The sequence below is a fragment of the Carassius auratus genome, unplaced genomic scaffold, assembly GCF_003368295.1.
Source record: "Carassius auratus strain Wakin unplaced genomic scaffold, ASM336829v1 scaf_tig00214077, whole genome shotgun sequence".
Taxonomy (NCBI): Eukaryota; Metazoa; Chordata; class Actinopteri; order Cypriniformes; family Cyprinidae; genus Carassius; species Carassius auratus.
Genome location: NW_020527513.1, coordinates 978,768 through 1,002,371, shown reverse-complemented (window position 1 = coordinate 1,002,371; position 23,604 = coordinate 978,768). Strand labels below are relative to the sequence as shown.

Genomic DNA, 23,604 nt, shown 5'->3' with positions numbered 1-23,604 from the left:
CCGGATCCAACAAGTGTCACGTAATGTAGTGTTTCATCACCCTGGTCCTGAACCCCCCCCCATTGACTGTGTGTTTTGTATATCTGACTTTTCCATTTCAAGTCCTTGAGTCTTTTCTAAAGAGTGGGTGTCTTGAATGCAGGTGTTTTTGATTAGGGAGACATCCAAAATGTGCAGTGTTGGATGTAATCCACAACCACGGTTGGGAAACAGGCCTGTGTTTTATTGAAAGGTATCACTGATAAGCAAGTAGCACCAAGCAACAGCTTTCCTTTGAACAGAATATAGCACTGGAGATCAATCATTTGCAACAGGCAGTTAGATGTTTGGTGGCACCTTTCAAAGTAGAGTGAGAGAACACGCTCATAGTTGCTATATTGGGTGAACGGAGTAAAATATTGGGCAAGTTGTGCAGGTTTAAAGCTCTGAGTATTTTGTTTTGAATCCTTTGTTAAATGCTTGTGGAGGCTTGTTAGATGCTACTGAGCGATAAAAGAACTTTCTAATGACAACATTTCAAGGTAATTTACCTGGATTAAACCACGTCGAGGGCCAAAGTTTCCCCGTGTGTTTGCTAAACTCTTACGGAGGTCAGAATTGAACAACCGTTAAACTGAGCAAAAACGTACAAACTTTGAGAACTCAGTCGATAGTGAGAGTGATGGAGAGGTGGGCTGGAGTGGGGAGGACTGTTTGTCTGTTGTTCTCAATAAAGATTGGATTTACAATAACATTGCTTCCACCCCCTGTACTCTCTCTCCTCCCTCTCACAGCATTTTACAGCTCTTGGCTCCTGGATCTGCCCTATAAAACACTGTAAACATAAAATCCACAAGCACTTAGAAACTGTCCTTCCCAGAGCAGGGGTGGAGGGAGGGATAAACATCCTTTTTACGTCAATCCACCTATCCGTCTAGTTAGTGCGAGAGGATATACTGCCCTGTATTGGTTTATTAAGTTGCATTGCATTGTGAATAATGTATTGTGATTAGGTTTGTGAGAAAAAACACATGACCTTTGTCTGTTTTACAACTGAAAAGTACACAAAAATAATTACTATATATATAGTTATTGTTATTATTATTAGGGTAAGATTGTGATGTAGGGTCATTACCTTGAAACAGAAACAGTGTTGTTTTATGAAGATTATTTGGAGTGTTGCCCCACAATGTTTGCTCATGGGAGAAATTGCATTTGCCCTCCATGTTTATTCATATTCTGCTGGGAATTAAAAACAAGTGTCAGTATTTGGAGTTACAGATAAGCGATATTGCAGACACCGATACAGAAACGATCCCAGATAAGAGTGACACCATGCAGTATAGATTAAAATGGATAATAAGAGTTTATATTAAATCTCTTAAAAATAGAAAAAATGTAACTGGATGGATTTGTTTGAATTTCTTTATTATAAAAAGCAGCAAAAGAAAGTGGATGTGGATGGGCTTAAGGTTATTTAAAAAAGAAAAGAAAAACAATTCTAAATTTGACTGACTATGGAATAATCTAGAAAGCCCCAAGATGTGTGGCACAGAACTCTATCTTTACCCTTAGCCCGAAAAATAGCCCCACAGACAGATGAGAGAGGCATGGCTGATGATGAGAATGAAGGGACTAATGCTGCATTTCTGCCTGCGCCGTTTTAGCCTTCACTGCCGGGTAAGACGGTATGCATAATTCACACTGATATGTCTTCCTTTCACAGAAAGCTAGTGATATTCACACAGCTTTAGCAGGGAGTGTGGATAGCGCCACACAGGCATGTGTAAAATGTGTAGACATCTCTAAATAGGACTGAAAATGCATCTTATTTGTCAAAGAGCATAAGCCATTAAATCTGTTATCTGTTACAAATGAAGCTCAGCATCCTTAGCTGGTGGTTCAGACCCCTCTCATCACCATAGGCGAATTTAAAATGAGTTCACACTGAGAAATCTCACATCTCTCAACATATGCCACATTGTTGCTAATTGGAAATCAAGCCTGTTGGAGGGAAATTGTCACACATGCAACCCTAATAAATTAATTCTGTCTGCGTCAGTGAAATGGCTTTTCTTTTATATAGCGTTTTAGCCAATTTAATTTGGTTTGTTGAATACTGCGGCACTTTGAAAGATGAAAAAAGGTTTAAACATATAGATATAAATTGAATGAGAACTGTTCATATATTTTGGAACGTCCAAAATTCCCAAATGTAGTACCATGATTGAATTCTGTTTGATGCCCAAGGCTTTGGAATCAGCTTTCAGTTACTGGACCTTTAATGATTAATGATTTAGGATTTAAAAAAAAATAAAAAGTAAGCATGTTTGCAGAATGGCAGCCTCATAGCAATTATTTCAGCCCTTGTTAAAGAGCCTCCCACCTATACCATTCTCTCACAATCAATCGCCACTTTAGCTCCAATGAAGGAATGTGAAATTGGCGGTTTCCTCTTAGTCTAATTAGTCTAATTGACCCAATGTGGTAAATGCAGGGAAAAGAGGCATGTGGTTCATCAGGGACAACTTCTGAGAGCTGCAGCTGCTGTTTGGATAGGTGTAATTGTAATTCTCAGTTTGGTTTCGCTAGAGACAATATGAAAGACGCTGTGAAGACTCAGGTGTACATTCTCAGGATTCGATTTACCAGTAATTGGGACTTGTCAGACTCTCAAGTTAATTGTTGGGTATAGTGAAGTTGGCCTTTTTAACTGGTTATTTTAGTGACAAAATCTAATTTCAGATACTCTTTGCCTTTTGTGGATCATTATAGATACTGTAACTGTGGATTCCTCTATATGTCAATGTCTACAACTGTCTTCAGCTGTCCTCATGCATATTACTACTCAATAATTTGATGTTGCTGTGAACTGTAAATCGCTATGAAAGAAAGTACTGTTTTCCAATTATCTAGAATTATATTAATCTGAGAAATGGGTTGGGGAACAGGAGCAAATAACTAATTGAACTATGTTGTCTGAGAAACTGTGCTGAGGACACAGTATGTGCTTTTACGCACACATTAAGCTATTGAAGAACTTGTGTTTAAAGGCCATTCTTTCTTGGATACTGTATACCGCTCCCACCCCCCCCCCTCATTATATTGATCTTTACATTGCTTACGCAGGCATTACTACACTCTCCAGATTGGAGGCATGTTTGCTCTTAAATAGACACTAGGAAATTGGATAATATTTTTTTCTTATTCACTTTTCCAGACGAGTGTGCACCATATATGCCTATTAATGCCACCATGGTGATTTGATCTAAATTGTTTAGCTTTACAAGGTATTTTGTTGCATACATGATCTGTGAATTTATTATTATTTTAAAAGTACATGGAAAATGTTTTCTTGGAATATAAATGATATAATTCTATAGCTTCTCATGGACTTCATACACAGTGACAATGTATTTCATCACAACTTTTAATGATACATATATCAATGAAAAAGATAACAAGCTTTATTTACTATTCATCATGATGTATATCTGTATCTATAAGGAGAGAAAGATGTGATTTACATAGACTACTTTTTGAATAGTTCACTTTTAAAATGCATCAGAAAAGGCTGGAAAATTTCAGATCTGGTACGGATATCCATTTAGTGTTCCTAACTTGCTACTCTCCTTGCTAATGCTGCATTTAAGTCACACAAAGTCAGACTGTGAAAAAAAAGTGGATTGTCTTTAACCAGTTAAAGACCTTTGTTCTCTCTCTTCCTTCTTTGCCCACACAAAAGATGCAGAGGTTCACAGTGTTACATGTTTTATAAATCCCTGATTTCTGTTTTTCCTGCACCTCTGGGGTGTAGATACGCACACTGTTTCACACACAAAGATTGTAAAGAAATGGACATGTTAATGTTGTCTGATTTTTTTCTAGTTATCTACTAGATTTAGTGTCCTTGATATTTTCTGGTATGTTCTGTATCAACAAGCCCTGCCCTAAATTGACTGAATTATGTATGTCAGCCTGTCAGTTTGGGTTCATTCATCAGTTAGTGTTGCCCCCATCATGATTGTCTTAAAGTGCCTCTTTCTATTTAGTTTAAATGACCTCAGATTTTTTTTTTTTTGAAGTCATTCCTTTTGTCATAATTGAAATACATGTCTGTTTTTGAGCAGGCAAAACTACTGAGGTTATATATTTAGTTTGACTGTTCTTGAAAGCTCCATGTGGTGAATGGAGAATGTGTTTTTTCTTTTTCCTTTTTCAGACATAAGATATCCACTTTTTCAGTCTCTTATTTTTTTTAGACAAATTTTCTTTGTGAACATGAAACCTTTTTCTGCGCCTTCATCTCTTTCCTTTTGTCTCCTTCTACCCCACTTTTCTCACTCTCATTAAAAGAAAAGAAACCCAGTAGCAATTTGAGGTCTTTCATTGTCAAAACCATTATCACCATTGTCAGCTCTCTTGGTTGGGAACAAAGTCCTCGTGCTGCGTGCAAAAGAAATAGAGAGAATAAAGGAAAAGCCCATAAAAAGAGGGAGAGAGAACTGAGAATTTGAATTTGAATAACACACCCCAAAAATATTTATTTTTCTTGTTGTCATCATCAGTATTCCCCAGAATGGAAAGGCATCAGTTTTCCCCAGTGCATATATACACAGTAAATTTAAGTCTATTTAAATTTATATGAACCTGGTCCCAGAACTGGTCATCATCATGCTAACCCTTAAAATTAGCTAGTTATATGACACTGATAATCACTGGTACTAAGATGCAAGAACAGCTTCAATAATCATCTGAATATTGGATGACATCAACACCAAGAGTAAAATCCCTGGCTCCTTCTGACTATTGGTATTTTAAGCATGTTTCAGAGGGGTTTCGACCATTGAAAACATTGTTTTGAAAACAGACTAAAGGAGGCACAAAGGGTACTTTGGAATAGGGGTGTGCCGAATGAAAACCTGCTCCATTCACGTATCACGAGGTTTTCCTTTCTGAACATTTTTACGTAACCATGTTATTGTTTTGCATCATTTATGTAGAGTGTCTGAAGAACAGTCCATATAGTTTTTTAACACCTGATTTTGAATAGTAAATCATATTTATTATTGTACATGGAGTAACATCACTAAATTACCCATTTCACTTAGCAGAATTCAGATTTAGGTTTTAAGTGTCTTCACATTAAAAAAGCACTCCAGTGGTGTGAAAACTATGCTATTTTAACTATAAATATTTAAATGTAAAAAAATCTAGTCCTCTATCCAGTAATACATTTTTGTGTATGATAGATGGAGAAAATGGTCCCCTTAGAATCGGCACACCCCTACTTTAGAACTTAGGTAAAATAACCCTTACCCAACTGCTTTACCTGATAACAGAAACAGGATCAGCAGGGGCCTATAAAAAAAGGCTATCACGTGTATGAATAATCTATGTCTGGTATTCCCCCTTCTCTGTACCCTCGATTTGTTCCATAGCCTGGATTTCCTGTGTGGTTCAGGGTGCTCCTATATAGGGTTGCATTATTAGAGGGAAAGATAGTATGAATGTATGTCATATCCTCAACTTTTGCCTTGGGCTGCAAAGGCTGTTGGGCAGACATTGGTGTCATTTGAAAGCCATGAGCTCTGATTTCTAAGATGGACGTGTCTTTTATAGCTCCAGACTCAACATAGTCATCAAAATGTTTGCTGGCACCTCGTGATCCAACAACATCTCTGCCGTATATAGAATGGTCACCTGGCGCAAGGTACCCCGCACGGTGTCCGTACCAGCAGAAGATGGCAAAAATTAAGAACAAAGAAACCAGTGCTGTTGCACCTCCAATAATTCCAGCAAGTGGTAGGGCTGACAGTTGGTCAGTTCCTTGATCACTGTCCTGGTCTGAAATAGACTGCTCTTGGGGATCTGTCTCTGTTTTGGCACAAGCAGGGTGCTCATGCTCTGAGTTTGTGTTTATGTTTAAATCCCCAGTTGCTGTAAAAGAGGTTCTTTTACCATTGTTTCCAGATAGAGGCACCAAGCAAATAATGTAACTTGACTGGGGCTGTAGTTGCGTAAGTAAATACTCACGGCGATCCCCTGGCACAAGTGTTTCTGTGATTGACCCCATTGCGGGACTGTTGCCTAGTCGCAACCAGGAAAGTCTGAAGGAGGGGACTAGCTGTGAAGCCTGCCAAGTAATGTGGACAGTCTCTGGTGTGAGAGGTTTTACACTGATTAGTAATGATTTACCTGTAACCCCATTTCCACCTCCAAGACTGTCCTGGCTAATATCGGAATACTTGTGTCCTGGTCGCCTGGATCTGAGGGTAAAGAGTGAACCCTGCGGAAGTGGAGGGGTTGTTGTAGCTGGTGCCTGTGTCGGAAAATAACCTTTCTCCTTCTTTGGTCCATAATTTCCAACCATTCCTCCCGCAGAATCTGCGCTGACATCACAATCTTCCAATTGACTTGTAAGGTCCCTTAGTGTCATGCCTCTTAGTTTCTCTGGTCCATGGCAAGTTAAACCTCGCACAGTCACAGATGAACCTCGCTCATGCAACCAGTCATGAAGCCAGCGGAGGTTACAGCCACAGTACCAGGGATTTCCTCTGACAAGTAATTGTGAAAGGCTGTCCAGATCCTTGAATAAACCTCTCGGAAGAGTCGTCAAGTTGTTACCTGATAGGTCCAGTTTCTGTAGCCTTCGCATGCCATCCAAGGAGCTTCGAGGCATGTGAGCTATGGCATTGTCCTGTAGATAAAGTCGAAGGAGATGCATACTTGGAAGGTTTAATGGTGGTGCCTGGAGCGAATTACGAACCAGAGAGAGCTCCGTGAGGTTAGACAGCCGGGAGAACGTATCATCTGCAATACGTTGATTTGCCAGCAGATTTCCATCAAGGAAGAGACGTCTTAGAGAGGAGAGACCTCGAAATGCATGTGTTGGAATAGTTGAAATGCGATTGTCATCTAAGCGGAGTTCCTCAAGTGATGCAGGGAGTCCTGATGGTATACTCGAGAGGTGGTTTCGTGACAAAAAAAGAAGACGCAGCCTTGGATTGTTTGCAAATGCTTTGTCTTCTATGCTTACGGTTGAAACAGAATTGTCATCCATGTGAAGCTTCTCCAGCAGGGGTAGCCGTGCAAGAGCGGAACGGGGTAAAGTTCGTATATTGTTGTCCTGTAGGTGAAGTTCTCGTAGTGATGGAGGCAGATGTGTTGGAAAATCGTCAAGTTCATTATCATAAAGGTAAACTACTCTCACAGTCAGTCGTCGCTCTAAAGATGTTGGTAGCCCAGCATTGTCTATACGGTTGTTTTGCAGATACAGCACAGCTGCTGTTAATGGTAATGGTGGGATGATACTCAAGCCACGGTCATTGCAGTAAATGAAGCCATCATCACACCTGCAAGTTGAGGGGCATGGCACATCTCCCTGAAGCTCCGCCTCCCCAAGAGCTGCCTCAGCGGCGGCAGCTGTGGCTGCAGCAAACTCGAGGACTTCAACCAATAATGTCAGGCATAGTAGAAGTAGGAACAACCAATCACGGAGTTCAACTAGGCTCTCTGTGGCCATAATTCCAGACAATGTACCCCACTCTCTCTGCAGAGGTAATTTAACCCAATGTCTCAAGTCAGTATTCTTGGTCAGTGTAGTTTTGAAAATGCAGGTTTTTCTTGCCCTTCTTTACTTGCAATCACAAGCCCTGTGGAATATAGAATATAGAAAATATTTTATCTAAGAATTTTTCAAAATAGAGAGGTTACATTTGGTTTAAAGTTCAGTAAAATTATCCAAATATCTGTTATACAAAACATTGTATGAATTTTACAGGAATTATGCTTAAATGTGAAAAACATTGCAAGGTGGTAAAAGGTTAGTAAGCAAGATCAGAGAAAATCAGTCAAGCTGAACGGCTTTCTATTTAACCTTACAGAACAACTGACAGATAGGGATCATTAGACATAACATTAGAATAAAAATGGACTGGAAGACAATGGCAAATGGATTGAATGTAACGATTACATTGCCACATTATACACTGAAAATTGTAGGTGTGAGGTGGTTGTTCTGAACTTATATTAAAATGTTATTGACATTTGAGTTCCTAGAAAAACAATTACAGGTTTATTCCTGGATTGACCTTAAGTCTTATTATAAATCAAATGTTACAGTGAACTGTGTTTGAATAAATTACTACTAATTTTTTTTTTTTAGTTTTTGAAAGTTCACGGAAGGGTCAGATAGAGTCCTCGTTTTCGGCCTGATTTGCAATTGAGATTTAGATGAAAACCACAGACGTTTACAACAAATTGACATGCATAATGGATGCTGGTTGTTATTGTTTTGAAAATAGCATGAATTATTCAGAGAGTCTACATAGATAGAATACCCAACAGAGATTTCACTCTGTTTAACTAATCATTGACTATATGTCTGGGGATTGTGAATTTCCTGTGTATGTACTGGTGAAGGTTTGTCTGTGACTCTTATCAATGTTAGACAGAAGAAGGAAGGAATTTTTGCAAGAAATTATTTTTAATTAGTTTTAATGATAATAATTGAATATCTAGCCTATATATTAAGATCTTTAATGTATCAAAAGGAAAAAGTATAAATTCAGTATTATTTCTACAAAAAAACCCTGTCTCATTTTCATTTTCAAATAACCAATCAAAGTTTTTGCATCAGGGTTCATTAATAAGAATGGCCCGTTGTTCCTTTTGGGCCAGTGATTTATAACCACTAAATATTTTGCATTTATTCATTCAGTTTTATTGAAATTGCCAAAGAGCGATTAGTCTTGGAAATATAATTAATAACCAGTCAGGAATGTTTTGCATTGTATGCTTTGTATTCCAGGAAAAAAAAAATTGTTTTAATTACATTATAGTTGTATAATTTCCAGCTTGACACATATTTTTTTCTATTTTTAAAGGAAATTGTTTTTTGCCCATTAAAATGTTTATGCACAATTTTGAGACATTAACATACTCCGATGTGACTAATTCAAAATGTACTTGTTTTTGTGAGTATTTATGTGTGAAGGGTTGGTGTGCATTGCTCCCTGCTGGGTACTCATTCTTTTTGGTGCCTGCCATCCTATGGGATTGAACTCAAGGTTGTTTGTGTTGCAGGCCAGGCCAGATGGGAGTTGCTTGGCTGACTCTTGGTTACAAAGGCTTTGACCTTAGGCAGCAACTACATCCGAAACAAACCCTTAAACAGTGTGAAAAAAATGGATCATTGAGGTTAAGAGAGGGAAATTAGGAAGAGAATAGACTGCTTGTATTGGAATTTATTTCATTTTATTGGAAACACTTTCATCTTGTTTGCTTTGACTACAGTAGTCAACATTTGAAGTGGATCAAAAAAGTTAATCAAAGTTGTCCTAGAATACAATAAAGGGTATTGTTTTGGGACAACTTTGATAAAAGGTTTTGATCCTCCCCAAATGTTTACTACCGTACAGACAATGTTTATATCAATCTAGTTAGACGAATCTATTTTTCTTTTTCTTTTTTTTAAATCCGATATCATTGTTGTCACTTTGGCCTCGTTTACACTGCCAGTTAAATGTGACCCAATTCTGAGTTTTGCTCATATGTGACAAAGATCGGATCTGTTCTATGACAGTGTAAACAGGAAAAAAGCACATGTATTCAAATATTTTCAGATTGGTTTTAGGCCTCATTCATATCTGGAAATAAATCATATATAAATCAGATATGTGCCAATGCCACAGGCATTGCATTCTGTACGTCATTGAAACTGCAACAATTTAGTAGTTCTCCGCCGTTTAACGATGTCATATGTGACCTCAGCTGTCAAATGACTGTAAATTCGCATATGCTATTTTGACCTACAAGCAAAAAATAAATAATAATTATTTGTACATTATCTCCACTCGCTTCTCGTGCTGACTGTCATCTGAAATGCGATCATATAATGGCGCACAATCCCAATAAATACACAAATATACAGAATTACAGTATTTCAGAACTCACGTAGACATAATCTGCTCTGTCTTAAGTGAACACTTGGGGAACTGTTGGGGGAAAACGTCTGATGTGTAACATTATATTAGATAGGACATCTGTATCATTATCACAATGTTAATCTAACAATAAAATAAAAGAGGGCATCGCTCGCTGCACTTCATTGAACTGCTTTTGTAGTTTTACTAATAAATTTATTTGTAATGACACATTTTTACATTTGATAGTTTTTTTGTACATGAATGCTTTAGTTTAGATATAAAATGATAAAGGTAATGCATTTTTTGTATCTTCGTAGGCTACTTGTACTGTTTTTTTTTTCTGTTCTTATTTATAATAGCAAAGATAATATAAAAATAGCTGCATTGTGATTGTGTTTCAGGCGGTATGGCAAGTGTAAACACATGAATCGGATATGGGTCACAATTGAAAGATCGTGTAAACGGACAGCCAAAAACTTGGGATATAGGCAACAAATCAGAATTGGGCATCAAGACCTGCAATGAGGCCAATTTACTCTCTCATTTTTATATTTGTCTTTCTTTTTAAATGAGGTGCATTACATGAAAATGGAAGCAATTTAAATGTCAGATTTAATGGCTCTCCCAGGGTGTATACATTTGGGTATTTTTAGAAAGAAATCAGCTCTCAGGCTTGTGTATTTCAAAAAGAGTGGAGGGAGCCTGAAGACAAAAACAAAATAACCAAAAAGGCCTCTTTAATAACTAATAAAACATGCCTTTATGTTAAAGTAATGTTTTTATACGTTTAGCAAAAGCTAGTGTAAAATAGCAACTTTTTTGTGTGCAAGTGCATAATTGTTGTGTTTGGGGCTGTCAGTGACCGTGAAAAGCTCCATCTCTAATTGCTGCACAGTTTGAAACGTGTGTAGGCAAGTTAACTTTACCTTCTCTCTGTTCTTCATCTCTTGTCTGTTTCTCTATCCTTCATTCAAACGTTTCTATGATCTGAAGAAGGTTTTCATCATGGCCATCACCATAACCGCCCACTGTGCATCTATTATCTCTTATAATCTCTTCTTATACTCTTTTTTTAATCGTACTGTTTTTCCCCCCTTTTCCTTTATATCCTGCTGATCCTCCTGTGTCAATCCCGAATTTTCATTCTGCCTAAATCTGCTTTTTTGATCCTTCTCGAGTCTTTATTTCTTTATTTTCGTTTCGTGTCTACTTCAATTCTGTTGTCAATATGAAATGATTTTGTTCTGCCGCATAATCTTTTTTTTATCCAGCCACACAACTCTTTTCACATTTTTATACTGTATTCATATTGTATTATTTACAACAGAAATACAAATTACCATTCTTACCATCTAGCAAGTATCCCACATTATCCTTTGGATGGTAATTCTGAGCAATTTAAAGAGTTTGAACAGTGACAATTGTCCTCTTAATTCAAGATAAGAAATTGATCAAGGGCGGAAGGTCCTTCAGCTTAAGTGACCAATGAAAATTGCATTTACTGTAGGATTCCTATAAATTGTAGGCACTGAAATAAGAAAAACCCTGGGAATTTTTTCCAGTGTCAATCAGTAGAAGCTGCCAAAAATTTCATCACTTCTGTACAGCAAGAGTATATCCGAGGCAATGATGTGTATTGAAGTTGAAGTGTGTCCCTTCAAAATTGACATCATGATGATTGTGTTTTCTTGAATGAGGATTGACAGAACACGGGGATGTTGTAATCCCTCATCTTTGAGACCGTGTTACCTGTGTAGAAAAAAAATTGCAGTGAATTAGAGTGCCAGAACAGGAAAGAATACTTTTATATTCAGTGTGTCATTTTCTCTTTAAACTTGGCTCGACCTAAAAAGAACTATATTTCAAAGAATATCAACTCTGAAAATGTTGAAGTCAAGTTCAGTGTGCAGAATTAAGTGGAAAATCTCTTTTACATACTGCTCTAAGCCATAGCCAGGGTCAAAATTGCAGAAGTCAAGGCACACACATGTTGTTGCAAACTGGGTCACATTGTTGACATGACTGATGTAGGGCAAGAAATGATGGGTGACTCTGTATTAGGTAAAGACTGACCACCAGATTTTTCCTACCAGATTTCTGAGACCAAGCTTATTTTTAGGTGAGTCTGAAATTATGCAGTGTATTTTTTCATAGATTTAGATTTTCGCTTTGAGTGTTTGCAGTTTATGTCTTCTAGAACTACTGCTTTGGGACTGAGACTCTGAACCAGCAACTGTTAACTCTCTTTGTATCATAGTGTGCTGAATCTGTTTAAATTCCCAAGCCTGACGTGGTTGATTTGTGTTTGTGATGTCTCCTCTGGGTCCCACTGGCTCCCAGTCTAATTGCCTTTTCACAGTCCATTCAGAGATTGGGAGTGATCAGAAACATTATTGCAGAAATTTAATGCACCATGTGGATGTAGCAGCCTGGTGAAGATGGATCATCAGAGGCCCATAGTACCACGTGTGTGAGGAGACAGGGAGCATTTCCAAAGCACACAGCTAATGTAAAGGGAATTGAGGAGAGGAGAAGTAATAAGGACAAAGAAGGCTAATTAAAATCTTTGAACGTATTGGGGAATTTTCGCCAATCAATGCTCTTAGATGGTCGAAAAAACCTAATGCCTACTGAGGCAGATGCCTTAAATGTCTAGCGTGTGTAAAACCATACAAATACACAGCACGTTTCCCTTCTCTGTTCACCTTTCTCACTTTGCCTCTCTCTCGTTTGGTATAATTTGACAGTCACATTAGGGAAGAGATTATGATGAGAAATTATAAGAGGTTATATCAGTGCTGCTGTCATGCTCGCACTGACCTCCATCCCTAGACGTGCTTGAGTAAATGCTGAAAATGGACAGTAATAATGTTCACCTGGAGTACGGTGGTGCAGTTCCACTGCTCCAGGTTTGTTAATATTGCTGATGGTACAGATGTACTCCATCTTAAAGTTATTAGAATGGTGGCAGATCTGTGCTTTTATTTGTATGCCCTTGCATGTTTGAGGGTGATTGCATGTGTTCAGGTGCATGCATATGTGTACAAGCTCATGTCAAACATTTTTACCATCCTGTGCACGTAACCGGCCCATCTCTGCCTTTCAATTTCTCATTTGCAGAGAAAGGGAGAGAGAATGGAAAAGAGAGAGAGGGGCAGATGGAGGAGGAAAGGTAAGAAGGAAGATTGATGAACCTATTGGAATCAAATTTGGTGGCAGAAATGACTGTCAGGCCCAGTATCCACAACAACACATATTCAAAGCACTGACACAAAAACAGACTCACTGGGCTTTGTCTTAGGATCACGAAGGAGCATGAAATCTTAATGGTTTCTCTTGTTCCTCACACAGCTTTGTCATAAAATATTACTCAAGTACATCATGAAAAATGTATTCCCCAGCAAATCCAGTTTATCATTAATTCACAACAAGCACTGATAAATAACGTTGTTGTATTGGCAGGCTAAAAATGTAAAGAAATGTCGAGCTTTGTGTTACTGTATGGTCCCTTGCACATAAGAGCAGTAAACTTGGTTAATATGACATGATTGGTATAGGGCCAATGTGGCATTTTACCGAACAGTGAGTGACTGTATGTGACTTACATTGGGGCTATGAAGATAGACGCCTTAACAGCAGAGCATTTGCCGGAGGGCATAATTGTGTATGAGGGTATTTTTCAGTTCCCATATCAGCACATGCCTGTGAAACTAGTGCTCTAGGCCTCCAGTCTACAGTGTTGTAGTGATAGTCCACAGCGCAGTTCTGTTTTAAAAAAGGTTTGTCAATGGGACTCTAAATATATATATATATATATATATATATAAGTGCTAGAGATGTTTTGTCAGTGGCATACAAACACCTTGATGAGGTGCCAAGGTACCCTTCTTTTTTTCTTTTTTTGCAGTCCACTGATGTCTAAGATCTTTAACTGCCAGTGGCTCTGCAATGCTGAAAGGTAATATGTGTGTGTGTATTTTGCTCCCTTAAGATCTGATGATAATTAGCTAAAGGTAATCAGGGGTAATTCAGCAACGGGAGTGAAAATGGCAGGAGACGAAGGGATGTGACCAGCCTCTCAACACACACCCACACACTGCTGCCTTTTAGTATGAACAACCAGGAGCAAAGAGAGGGAGAAGCAGGGATGAAGGGTAAGTGTGACAGGGATGCGTCGATGAGCAGAGAGGGGAACGCACCTTGTTTGTTCCCATATCCCCATTTTCCCTTCTTATTCCAATGTGCTTTCTCTCTCTCTCTCTCTCTTGGCCCCAGTCCTCTTGGATGTTCACCAGTGCATTTACTGTAATCTGTGAACCATTAATGCATAAATGCCTATACTGATTTATGTCCTTATTAAATTCAGTGTTTGTGCACTGAACAGAGCCAGTAGCTTGTGAATGTGATAAAGATGCACTAAAGTGGCACAGAGTGAGAGAGCAAGAGAGAGAACTAAACCATTAAAATAACAAAACCTTGAATGTATATTCAAAGGCTAAAGGCTTATTTAAAAAGCATACCTAAAGCTGGTCGCATCATAGTCAAAGTATGATAGGAATGCAGAGACAAAGACAGATAGTGGAACTTAAACTAAGGCATTCATGTTTATATTTATGGGTTTTTCTGTGACATGAAAATATTCAATATTCAAATTGTATTTCAGTTTATGCTGATGTGTTTTGAGTGACATGCCACTGTTTTCAGAATTCTTTGCCTTTATGCATGATGCCAAGATGTCAGCATGACTGTACTGTAATTCATAAGGTGCAAAGAAAATAAATGAATGAACTTGAATGCCTATGAAGTGGAGAATGAATTAGATTTATTTACCTTTTCTCAATCATGACAGATGGAGTCAAATGCGGCACCTTGATCGGGGTGCATTTGGATTTGTACATCTGCACCTGCAACATACAAATGAACCTCTATTCCTAATTTAAACTCTGAAAGTGTAAGCTGCAAATCTCATCTGTCTATAAAATGTGTACTAAGCAGTCATCTCAATAATAATTTGAATGGGCAAGACTTAATTTTCCTGACGGTGAAGTTTATCAGAGCATTTTAAGATCCTTGGTTTGATGAGAAATATGCTCTTGTATTGTTTGTTTATTGTTGTCTGAAAACACAAAATAAGATTATGGTTATGAAATTACTTGCTACTGAAATTATTTATATATTTTTTTAATCTTCTTTCTACATTTCACGACTCATCTTTTTCTCTCTCGTGGTCCCTATGAACAGGTACATGCTAAATCACATTTTTATTCACCAGTCTTTTAGTCTATTTTCCTCTTTCAGATTCATCCTTCTTTTATTCTTTAGAGAAAGTGGTATTATTGGCATAACATTTCTAAGATTGCTTTGTATAATGTTAACTTTTCTTGAGGTGAGAATATCATCAATAAGGTAAATATATGACATACATTTGTCATTGTCACTACCTCCAGCCATTTTCCTTTCTGTCTTCTCATTTGTTTACATTAATTCATTTTGTTTCCAAATCTCCCTTCCCATTTGAGATCCCAATGTTTTTATACCAACATACAATCCACCCTTCAAGCTAGATGAGATGGGCTTTTATTAGAATTATACTTAAACAGTGACATAAATACGTAAATCACTTTCTGTTGAAGTAACACTGATGCAATTCAACTAGCTCCACTTTCTCTTTCAAATAGCATTTCTCTCTTGCATGACCATGTCACTTCTATTTCTCCTTTTCCCTTTCCTTCTCTTTATCTTATGCTGCCAGTTTTTTTGTAAATAATGCAGTCACTGGAAATAAGCAGACAATTTAAGTGCTGGATACTTTACTGCTCGCTTTCTCTCTGCCTTGAAGCATGCACACAGACAATCACATACAAACAACCAATCATACCTCTTTTGCTGTCCCTCAGCCAGTGCTTATATACATCAAACAAACACTCAAAATCAGAGTATGCACACAGGAAGAAAATAATTAGGTTTGTCTGAATTTGACTTAATGTGGGTAAATTTCTCTTATCAGTATTTCACATAACAAGAAAGAGCAAAATGTCATAATAAACATCCCTCACTGTGTTGTGAATAAAAAGTGCCACTTTTTATATAAAGACAATTCATGCATTTAGGTCAGTGAACAAAGTTGCCCACATGTTTGACAAACCCCACTCAACGAGCAGAGAGTGAAATGAACCATGTTCAGAAACTATCTCTACTAAGCTGAGCAGTGTTTGGCATCCTATGGGAGGCCTGTGCACTTGTTTTTTTATAGCACATTTAGAGCCAAACTGCAAGGCACCATGCTGTGCGTGAACACATAAAGGCATTTATCTGTTCTTCCTGCACTACACTGTATCATTTTAAGTAACTGAGCACAAATACAAAAAAGTTGTAGCTCTACTTGAATGGGTCTCTCTGCATGTAAATTATAAATGAGCTGTAATGATTTAACATGCTTGTGTTTGATTAGCTATGTAATTTCAATGAAGGCTGCAGGGTTTAAATGGACATGCTTTCAATCAAAGCACAGTCTATATGCATGCTTTATGTCAGTTGTGGCATAGAACACAAGAACTCAATCTATTAACATGCACCATGCTAAAAAAGGGCAGCACTTCAAAACTAGTTGCATTATCAAAGACTGTTTCAAAGCTTGCAGCTTGTTTTTGCATGGAATAATAAAATCCATCTATTCAGACTGTTCCGGGACCCTTTCAGACCTTGTCCAATTATCTAGAGCCACATACACTTAATTCATAGTGCCTCCATTTCATTGATTCTAGAGCTATACAAGCAACTCTTTGAGATCCATTTTACCTATAAACTCTGCCTGCCCCAGACGCAATCTCCTCTATCATACTTTCTTTCAGACAACGCTGTCTTTTCTTGACTTGTTCACGGCAGGCGAGACACATCTAGAGATCTGTCTCTAACAGAAGAGCATTTTATTGAGGCAAAATAAAAAATTACTTTGTGTCAATGACCAAAACGGCCACATTGATTAATAAATGACACTGACGTAGGTCCTGTGTCTATGACAACTAGCCTGGCAGAGGATAAGACAAAACACTCATTGTTGTGTGACTGCTGTTCCCTCTCCAGAGAGCAAGAGTAGTCTGACTGCATTTCCGCCCTTAAAAAGGGCATTACTAAGAGCTCAGAGCTCTCTCGAGCTGTGCATCAATCTCCTTACTGTAATATATAATGAATCAATAACTTACAAGTTATGATTCAGCTGGAGTCTTTTATAAGATTGGAGTAAGTGGATTAAAAGAAGAGTATTGGTGTCATAACCTTGTTCAGATTTCTCAGATTTTCCAGAAGTGGTTTGATTGTGGTCATTGATGTTGTGTGTAGACATTCAGTTTCTGATATCATGAAAATAAAGTGCTTATTAAAAGGGGGAAAACTGAAAATACTTGATGTAGTGCAACATGTTTGACATGTTATGCTTGTGTTGGCTATATTAAAAGGGAATGAGATGGATTATTTAAAATGTGAATCGCCAAATGTACCACTGTTTATTTAATTTGTATCTTTGTTGTATTTATTTTTCATATTGTTTGTAATGGTTTTTATTTTATCAATGACGGTTTACTTGCTTTCAATAATTTTCTGAAGATTTGTTTTACTTTCATCAGTTAATCTACTATTAGTTTTTGCTGAAGCACCAAAATTGTTGTAGAGAATTAGGACAATTCACTGGTATGTTAATAATGGTAACATGCATTATTTTCAGCAAAAAAACATTATATCTTAATATGTTTTGTTAATTTTTGAAAAAAATATTATTGATATTTCATGATGATGAGCATATTACCCATCCCTAACCGCAGATAATTGTACAGAATAATTCTCACCAAAAATTGTAGAGATACTTTTCAACTGAGTCAGATCACCACCATGCATGTATGCATTGTAAGCAGCAATAATTTTCAAAAGCTGAGAAAGCACTGAGAAAAAGCTCCAGATTACAAGTGTTTGGGAATGCTAGGGAGTCTGGGGAATCAAGAGTGAGATTATTACAGCTGCCAGGCTAAGAAAACGTGAGTGAACACTTTATTATTGCAGTTTTAGAAGTACTTGCATATTAAATGGCCACTCTAACACCATCCCAAAGAACTGCATGATTGTTCCTGCTCTGAATGTAGTGTCAGGGTGAGACTAAGTATTACTTGTGTGTGTTGTTTGCCATTTTGTTCTACAAACAACAACAACTAAAAATGTGTGGTACCCAATATCTGATAGAATATAAGATGCTCTAGCAACAGTAATGTTCAGTCTGTCGGCCAGCCTCAGACCATTCACCAGTAAGAGGCACATCTCACTTTTTCCTCTATTTTCTACTGCCATGCAGTTTTTGTGTGCAATGTGTCTTAGATGTTTTGATGCAAACCACAGTGGCTTTGACAAAACAATTAATTAGAAAGCCTGTTGTAAATGATTTATAGTGAACTAGCTGCATTAAAAATTACCATGTAGAAAGCTAATAGCTTGTGTCTAATTGTCTGTGTATTAAATTTTTCACTATGGCTAATAATCATTTAGCTGTATTGTAAGCGACTTACACCTGTGTTCCTATACATTTTTTGGCTGATATATGTAAACATATATAGAAAAGTCAGTTGTGAAGCTGCTTTATCCTTATTGTAATTTGTAGTGCTGTGTTTTTGTCATGCAACCCACTGCAGAGTGACCCCACTGACACACACGCCACTCTCACTGGCCCAGCTGTGAATTATAAAACAACTAGAGCCTGCTGCCAATGATTTTTACAAATATTTTAAGCTGTATCTGCAGTGAAAACAAAAACAATTCACTATACCTGAAAATACAGATAATTTATATCTTAAACTTTGTGATTGGTTTCTTAAATGTAAATTATGTTACTATCACATTTTCTCATATGTTTGTTTTGTTTATTTTCAGATGGTTGCCAAAAAATAAAAAAAATAAAAATTAGACCATAACCAGATTTAATCTCTTGTGAGTTTTTTCTTACTGAGCTGTGTTGCTCTCTGCTTCTTGCTCTCTTTCTTTCATTGCTCATCTGCATTTGACCACCATGTTAATCTGCGTCGGAGTTAATATACTCTGTAGTCTGTGTAATCTGCCATGTGTAAGTGGAGTTGGGTATGAAGTACTGTGCTAATCCCAAATGTCTCACTCTTGATGTGGTTCATGTGGTGTTTTTGTGACCAAAAGATGGACTTTGGTGGATCACATGAGCTGCTTGAATTTGACAATTTTCTTTCATTAATGTTTATTTTTTTGATGGATAGATAATTTTTATGCAATAAAAATATTAATGCATAGCTCAAAGGTGCTCTTTTAAAAGAAAAATGGTGTAAGCATAGTTGTGGTGGTATTCTTGTAATTACAATTATTTTAGTTTTGATGGGTTTGTGTTTGAAGTGGGAAGTGTGTGTGAATGATGCAGGCCTTGCTTGCTTCCCTCATGCAGTGTAGAGGCCTTTCTACACTGAGCATGTAAAAGCTAAGCGAATATCGGACTTGATGATGCACTGGAATAAAACATTAGATCTATGGATGCTTCAAAATAGACAGCGAACATTCGTGCACCGAAAATGCGATTTCTATTCTAACCAGTCTGACAAATCTTTTCATTTTCGCAAAGCGAAAACACAGGCCATCCAATAAGATTTGATCTAGGATCACGTGACTGGAGAAGCTGCTGTTGCACAAAAAGACAAGATGGGTGGCACTGTTTTGAAAACCAATGTGTACACAAACACAGAAGAAGAGTATCCTGGATAAGAGAAGAGAGTGGATGCTGAGTGCTTGTTATCGTTAGTATTTGAGAACCAATTTATTTCTCACATGTTCTTTATAAAGAGTAACATTTCTATTAATTGTCCACTGAATTATGTGATACGTTGAGCACCGTCCGTTTTCTTCGTCATGTGTGAGACTTATAAGTCAGAGCATGTTTACTCTTTTGAAATATCAAAGCAAATAGACATATGATAATGACAATATATTTTCTGTATGTGTTTTGTATGCAGCTCATGGTATTTTTATAGCAATAGAGAATGTTTATGACAAATATTAGCAGTGTAGTGTTATTAAACCTATAAAGAGTGAATGTGTGCTTATTAATCAAAATCAACTATAGACCTATAGATCACTATAATTACAAACACTCGATGATGGTTTAAAGTGGGTAAGCAAATACATAAAAATTACATACATTTTCAAGTGTAGCTTGATGCTAATTGTACTTCTAATTATATTTTAAGATGTAGTCTATTCTTGTAAGCATTATAGATAGTTGGTTCCTGGTGTAGAACCTTGTTTATCTTAATTTAATTCTGTATATTTAGCAGCAGATGATGTTGAATCCATTTACGAAATACGTATCTATAAGGAAAAATGTATTGTGGGTCGGCGCAGGCGTGAATTAGCAGAAGGCGAACAATCGTTATGGGTTCAGTTTGAAAGCACCGTTCGTCCGCCTCACTTTTCCGCATCACGCTCAGTGTGGAAAGGCCTTAAAGCATGTTTGTTATATTTTGGCATGGCTATGGTGACATTGCTGGCGACTCTACAAAACCCCCACTAATTCCTGGCTGTCACCAACAGGGCAGGGAAATAAAAGATGAGAAATAAGGAAATATGATAAAATATAGAAGTATTGCCTCCATGATAACACACAGACAGACACACACACACACACAAAGAGAGAGAGAGAGAGAGAGAGAGACACGCTCCCTCCCTCACTGCACTTACAGAAATCAAGATGATTTCCCTGAAGATTTACAGAAGAGTGCCTTTGGCTTTCATAAATAAGATGCAACCCAAAACTGCATTTCCCTCTTTATTTTTCTGTCTTTCTTTCTTTGCACAGATGTCTTATTGAAGGTCTAGATAGACATAAAAGAAAACCTTTACTGTGAACGTTATGTTTAAACAACAGGATATATCCATAGAAAAACTGTAAAAGTAAGTCATAGCTCAAGCATCATGTTCTCATTTACAACCTCTATAAAATGCGATCTGATTTACCTCTCAGTTGAAATCATTCGGTGTAGGACAGTGTCCGTTATCTGTGCCATAACAATGTATTTTAAATGCCAATAATATTAGATGTTCTACTGTATTGCATTGTCTTTATGTCGATCATGGGAGAATACAGTGCAGATACACTCACAGAGACGGATGCATATAGTCCTGAATTCTTGTGCAAACTCTGCACCAGGTTTTAAAGTACAAAAACAAATGCAAATCTTTACCAGATTGTATAGCTGCAGTATTTAAATAGCTATCACAAGCAAACAAGCGCATTTAGGCACTATACACAGTCGAACGCGTTTAATAACAGGTCATTAAAATATATGAATGAGAGTCCCAATGCAGGATCTTATTTCAAAGCGCCTGTATTTAAATCCATGTGGCAGCCGCCTCAGCCTAATAAAATAGGCGCTTAAGAGCAGACAATGAACGAAAATTAGAGGGCTATTCAGACAGAATATATCAGTATTCTCTGAACAGCGCTTATAATGTGTATAAAAACATATTTATTCTGCCTCATTTCAGTTGAAGTCAGAGTAACGTTAGAGCAGACCAGAAAATAAATGTAACGTTACCTCAGCAGTCTCAGACTGACCGTTGGTAACAAGTAAGTTAGCTCTGATGAAGAATTGTTTAGAGGAACATACCTCAGTCTGGGTAAACGGCATCTTTCCTTCGTTTAAATTCTGCGAAATATTTATTGTTTTGTTTTCTAGAGCACGTTTTCTTTTCCCCAAAGGTCTTGACTTGTCCAGTTCTCTGTGTTTTTAACCGCCTCAATCTTCAGTCAGTGAAGCGCGCTGTGACCGTCGCGCGCGCTCGGACTCTCTCTCCTGTCACTCAGGGCGACGCGCCTCGCGCTCTCTCCCTTTCGCGCCACTCCACACTCCACCCCTTCCTCTCCTCAGCGGAGTAACGTGTGTTTTTGTTTTGTTTTTACTTAGATCATTTTACGAGCAAAACAACATCCATCTTTCAACAGGATATTGTCATTTCATTAAGGCCTACGTAAAATGTCGAAATATTATGAGAACAGTAAATGTGTGTCTGTTCTGGTATAGCCTATATAAATTAATATCCGACTATTCTATGAACATTCATTTTTATTAAATAAATATAAAAACCCCTAACAGTAAGGTTCAAACTTTAATTTTCACCACATCTGACAAAGATACACTTGAGATAATACATTTTCATTAGGTAGCCTAAAAGTTAGCTATTGCACTCCAAGCATTTTCTTTAGCAGGCATCTTGGTGTTTGATCACTCATGCATAAACCATAACCTTGCATTTCTAAATAAAATCGCCAACCAACTGGTATCTTGAAGAATTTTATGCACTCACCAAAGCCAGTTTTTATTCCCATTAGCCGCTTGCAGAGTATTGTCAATGTATAATTAATGGAATGTTTACTTTTTCATTGAAACTTTGATTCACCTTTTCAATAATGTGATTGTGTACAGCATTATCAGTGTTTTTTTTTTTGTTTGTTTTTTTTGTGGTTTTGTCATATTAAATTTTAATGCATGGCATGCAGTTTGCTGTAAGGGTCTCCCGACTGCAAGTGACTGTAAGGCAGTGTGCATGTCCTGAGCTATCAGTGCACTGATCTATGAGTTGGATTGACTTTGACTTGCATGTAATTGTATAGAGTAAATAAAATGTTTATGAAGCTGTCCACCTGAGAGGAGGTTTGTGTTATGTACAGTACATGTTTGTGTGTTTATGAATGCGAGTGCACAAGCCAAAGTGTCTGCAGGTTTCTGGAGTGTCAGACATTAAGGACATCTGTTCAGACATACACAACGTCTCTCTCTCTCACTGGTTTCACCACCTCTCCTTGGTGGCAGGCTATTTCGGAAACAGACTTCCGTTCCAAACATTTGACCATCCCCTTTTCTGAATAATCACACTTGATGTGGCATGCAGTAAATATTTATTTACAATACTTTAGTTTTTATTATATTATATAAGGCTGTAGATTTAACATGTTAATTGGGTGCGATTAATTTTGGTAAAAATAATGCATTAAAATGTTTAATGCATTTAACACACCCCACCATGGCCCAAACTGGTTTGTCATCTTATTGTTCATTGCAGACAGTTTATAATGAGCATGATGCAGGACAAATGAGTAACTGCACGAGGGAGGGTTTCAGAATGAAGTTATATGCCCCTAAAATTCAAGATGTGAGTGCAAAACGTGGCCCTGTATGTTTTTTATTTTTATTTTTTATATTTATATCATATGTTATAATAATATCACAAGAGCAATTGTGCTGTTTTTTTTCTTCTTTGAATATCTACATGATTGCAAAAGTAATATTATACAATAGTTCAGTAATCAAAGTTAATATTGTGTTTAATTTTAGATACAGTATTGTCTTTATTGTCTGTTTTGCTAATTTTCACCAACGAAAATCCATGAATACATACATATATATAAATATATATATATTATCATTATTTACGCAATGTTGAATCAAAATTATCTTTTTTTAGTTTATTTTTGTGATGTCTATTCAACATTGCAATTGGAATGGCTTTTCTTTTCAATTAATTTAATTGGCACACTATATAATAAATACTTTACAGCCCTATATTGTGTTATACTAATTATGATTTTTAAGCCATTAAAAATGTTTAATCATGTTTAAACCCTTTTTTACAGAAAAAAAGAAGA

The 23,604-nt window shown here is 37.1% G+C and overlaps 1 protein-coding gene across 1 annotated transcript; it reads right to left on the bottom strand.

The window, feature by feature from the left end:
• Window positions 1–3,432: 3,432 nt before the first annotated feature.
• LOC113091103 (leucine-rich repeat transmembrane protein FLRT1-like) lies at window positions 3,433–21,791 on the bottom strand. The gene is made up of 3 exons (XM_026256539.1): window positions 21,569–21,791; window positions 11,258–11,657; window positions 3,433–7,634 (listed from the first exon to the last, which is right to left on the bottom strand). Exon 3 carries the CDS (start codon window positions 7,502–7,504, stop codon window positions 5,357–5,359), a length of 2,148 nt encoding a protein of 715 aa, XP_026112324.1. The 5' UTR covers window positions 7,505–7,634; window positions 11,258–11,657; window positions 21,569–21,791; the 3' UTR covers window positions 3,433–5,356.
• Between the last annotated feature and the right edge of the window lie 1,813 nt (window positions 21,792–23,604).

Coding starts and splice junctions, on each gene's coding strand:
- LOC113091103 (XM_026256539.1), bottom strand. CDS start 7,504: ATGGCCACAGAGAGCCTAGTTGAACTCCGTGATTGGTTGTTCCTACTT.